The following is a 1,611-nucleotide window of genomic DNA, read 5'->3' on the forward strand; positions in this document are numbered from 1 at the left end:
GAAATCCACCTCCCCAGAAATGTAACTACACGCAGGCCACGACCGCTGTGACTGGTCTGTTTGGTGTGTGTCTGTGTCTGTATGTGCCAGTGACTCATGCAAAACCCAAATGAGTTAATAATGCTGAGAATCTTCAACCATACACACATTCTCCTCACACACACACACAGACAGACAGACAGGCACACAGTGGACGCTGCCTCGCTGCACCACATGATCTCGTCTGTCCACTCGTCCTTTCCTTTCACAGGCGGCGGGGAAAAAACAAGACAAACCAAGGAGAGAGAGTTTCAGTGTCAGCATAGAAAGCCCTCCACCAGCTAGCATTTTCTCAGTGTTATTTGCAGAGCAATGCAGACCACCAGCACACAAGTATAAATGCTCACTGCACCGTAGGTAACTTGCATAGATTGCAACGTAGAGCCTTCGTAGAACTGTGATATACCCAGTTAAATGTCCTGTATGATATTAATTCTTTATATACCGCCACACTGTTGCAATCACAAACAACTGCTCTGACTCGGTTGTGTCTTGTCCAATAGAACATTTGAGAAATATCTTACTTTGAGTATTTTACGTCATCAAAACTGTCTGTCTCACCAGGAGAAGGATCTGGATGACCGAGCCTACAGAAACCTCCAGGAGCTGGAGGCGTATTCAGAGAACACACAGTCCTCCTTGTTGTACCTGCTGCTGGAGAGTTTAGGTAAGGGCAGGTGAGAATTGTTGAGGATGTGTTTAGTTTGTTATTTTCAACAGGAGAATTCAGATAAATAAAACTAATTTATTCCTGTTTTGTTTTTTTTGCAGGGTTGAAAAATGTCCACGCTGACCACGCAGCGAGTCACATCGGTAAAGCTCAGGGAATCGTGACGTGTCTGAGAGCGACTCCTTATCACAGCAGCCGACGGAAAGTCTACCTGCCTATGGACATCTGCATGCTGGTGAGTGATAACGCTTCTTGTTGTCGAAGTAGCATTTTACCAAAAAGTTCCCATTAACTCATGTGTTCATGTTTTATGTATTGACCTGTCGAGCACAACAAATCCCTTCAAAGGTGTGGAGAGGACTGTTTGCTATAAACTGAGCGTATACTGTGTCTTGTACTGGATATCATTTGACTGTGTCAATGTGATAGCTGAGCCTCGGTACCAGTACTCACAAAGAAATATGTTTTAACCCCAGACTGCTGCATCAGGGATAAACACAGAACTTTGGCCAGATATAATTTCCTCTGAAGTTAGAAAAGTTTCCTGATAGAAAGAACCGATACCTGAGTAAACACTCCAGACATCCAGTGCTGGCTTTCAATGTTTGACGTATGATGCTACAGACTCATTCCGGTGAATGCTCAAATAGTATTAAGGATCGATATCCAGCTGTAATCTTCTCACAGAAGGAAAGATAAGGATCGTTTTAAGTTAAAGTTAAAGATATATTGTGAGTGAAAATCATCTAAAACTGTTGTAGAAAAAATATAAAATGTAAAAAATGTAAAAATTATAAAAAAGAACAATAACAAATAATTAGCCTCAGTCATTTGTGGGCAGTGTTTACTGTTGTTTTCTCAGTTACATTTTTAGATTTTAATGATGGTAAATGGTAAATGGA

At 41.4% G+C, this 1,611-nt stretch overlaps 2 protein-coding genes across 3 annotated transcripts in view; both read left to right on the forward strand.

The window, feature by feature from the left end:
• LOC118336472 overlaps positions 1 to 1,611 on the forward strand; it is a 744,338-nt gene that overhangs the window by 458,176 nt on the left and 284,551 nt on the right. The gene's annotated exons all lie outside the window — the stretch shown is intronic.
• The window catches only part of ndufaf6 (NADH:ubiquinone oxidoreductase complex assembly factor 6), an 18,230-nt gene that overhangs the window by 2,188 nt on the left and 14,431 nt on the right, over positions 1 to 1,611 (forward strand). For both annotated transcript variants that reach the window (XM_035673142.1, XM_035673143.1), the window contains exons 5-6: positions 604 to 706; positions 811 to 944. In XM_035673142.1, the coding sequence (XP_035529035.1) occupies positions 604 to 706; positions 811 to 944 (237 nt within the window). The remainder of the gene's footprint in view (positions 1 to 603; positions 707 to 810; positions 945 to 1,611) is intronic.

This window comes from Morone saxatilis, unplaced genomic scaffold, assembly GCF_004916995.1.
Source record: "Morone saxatilis isolate NCDOM2014 unplaced genomic scaffold, NCSU_SB_2.0 Contig24, whole genome shotgun sequence".
NCBI lineage: Eukaryota > Metazoa > Chordata > Actinopteri > Moronidae > Morone > Morone saxatilis.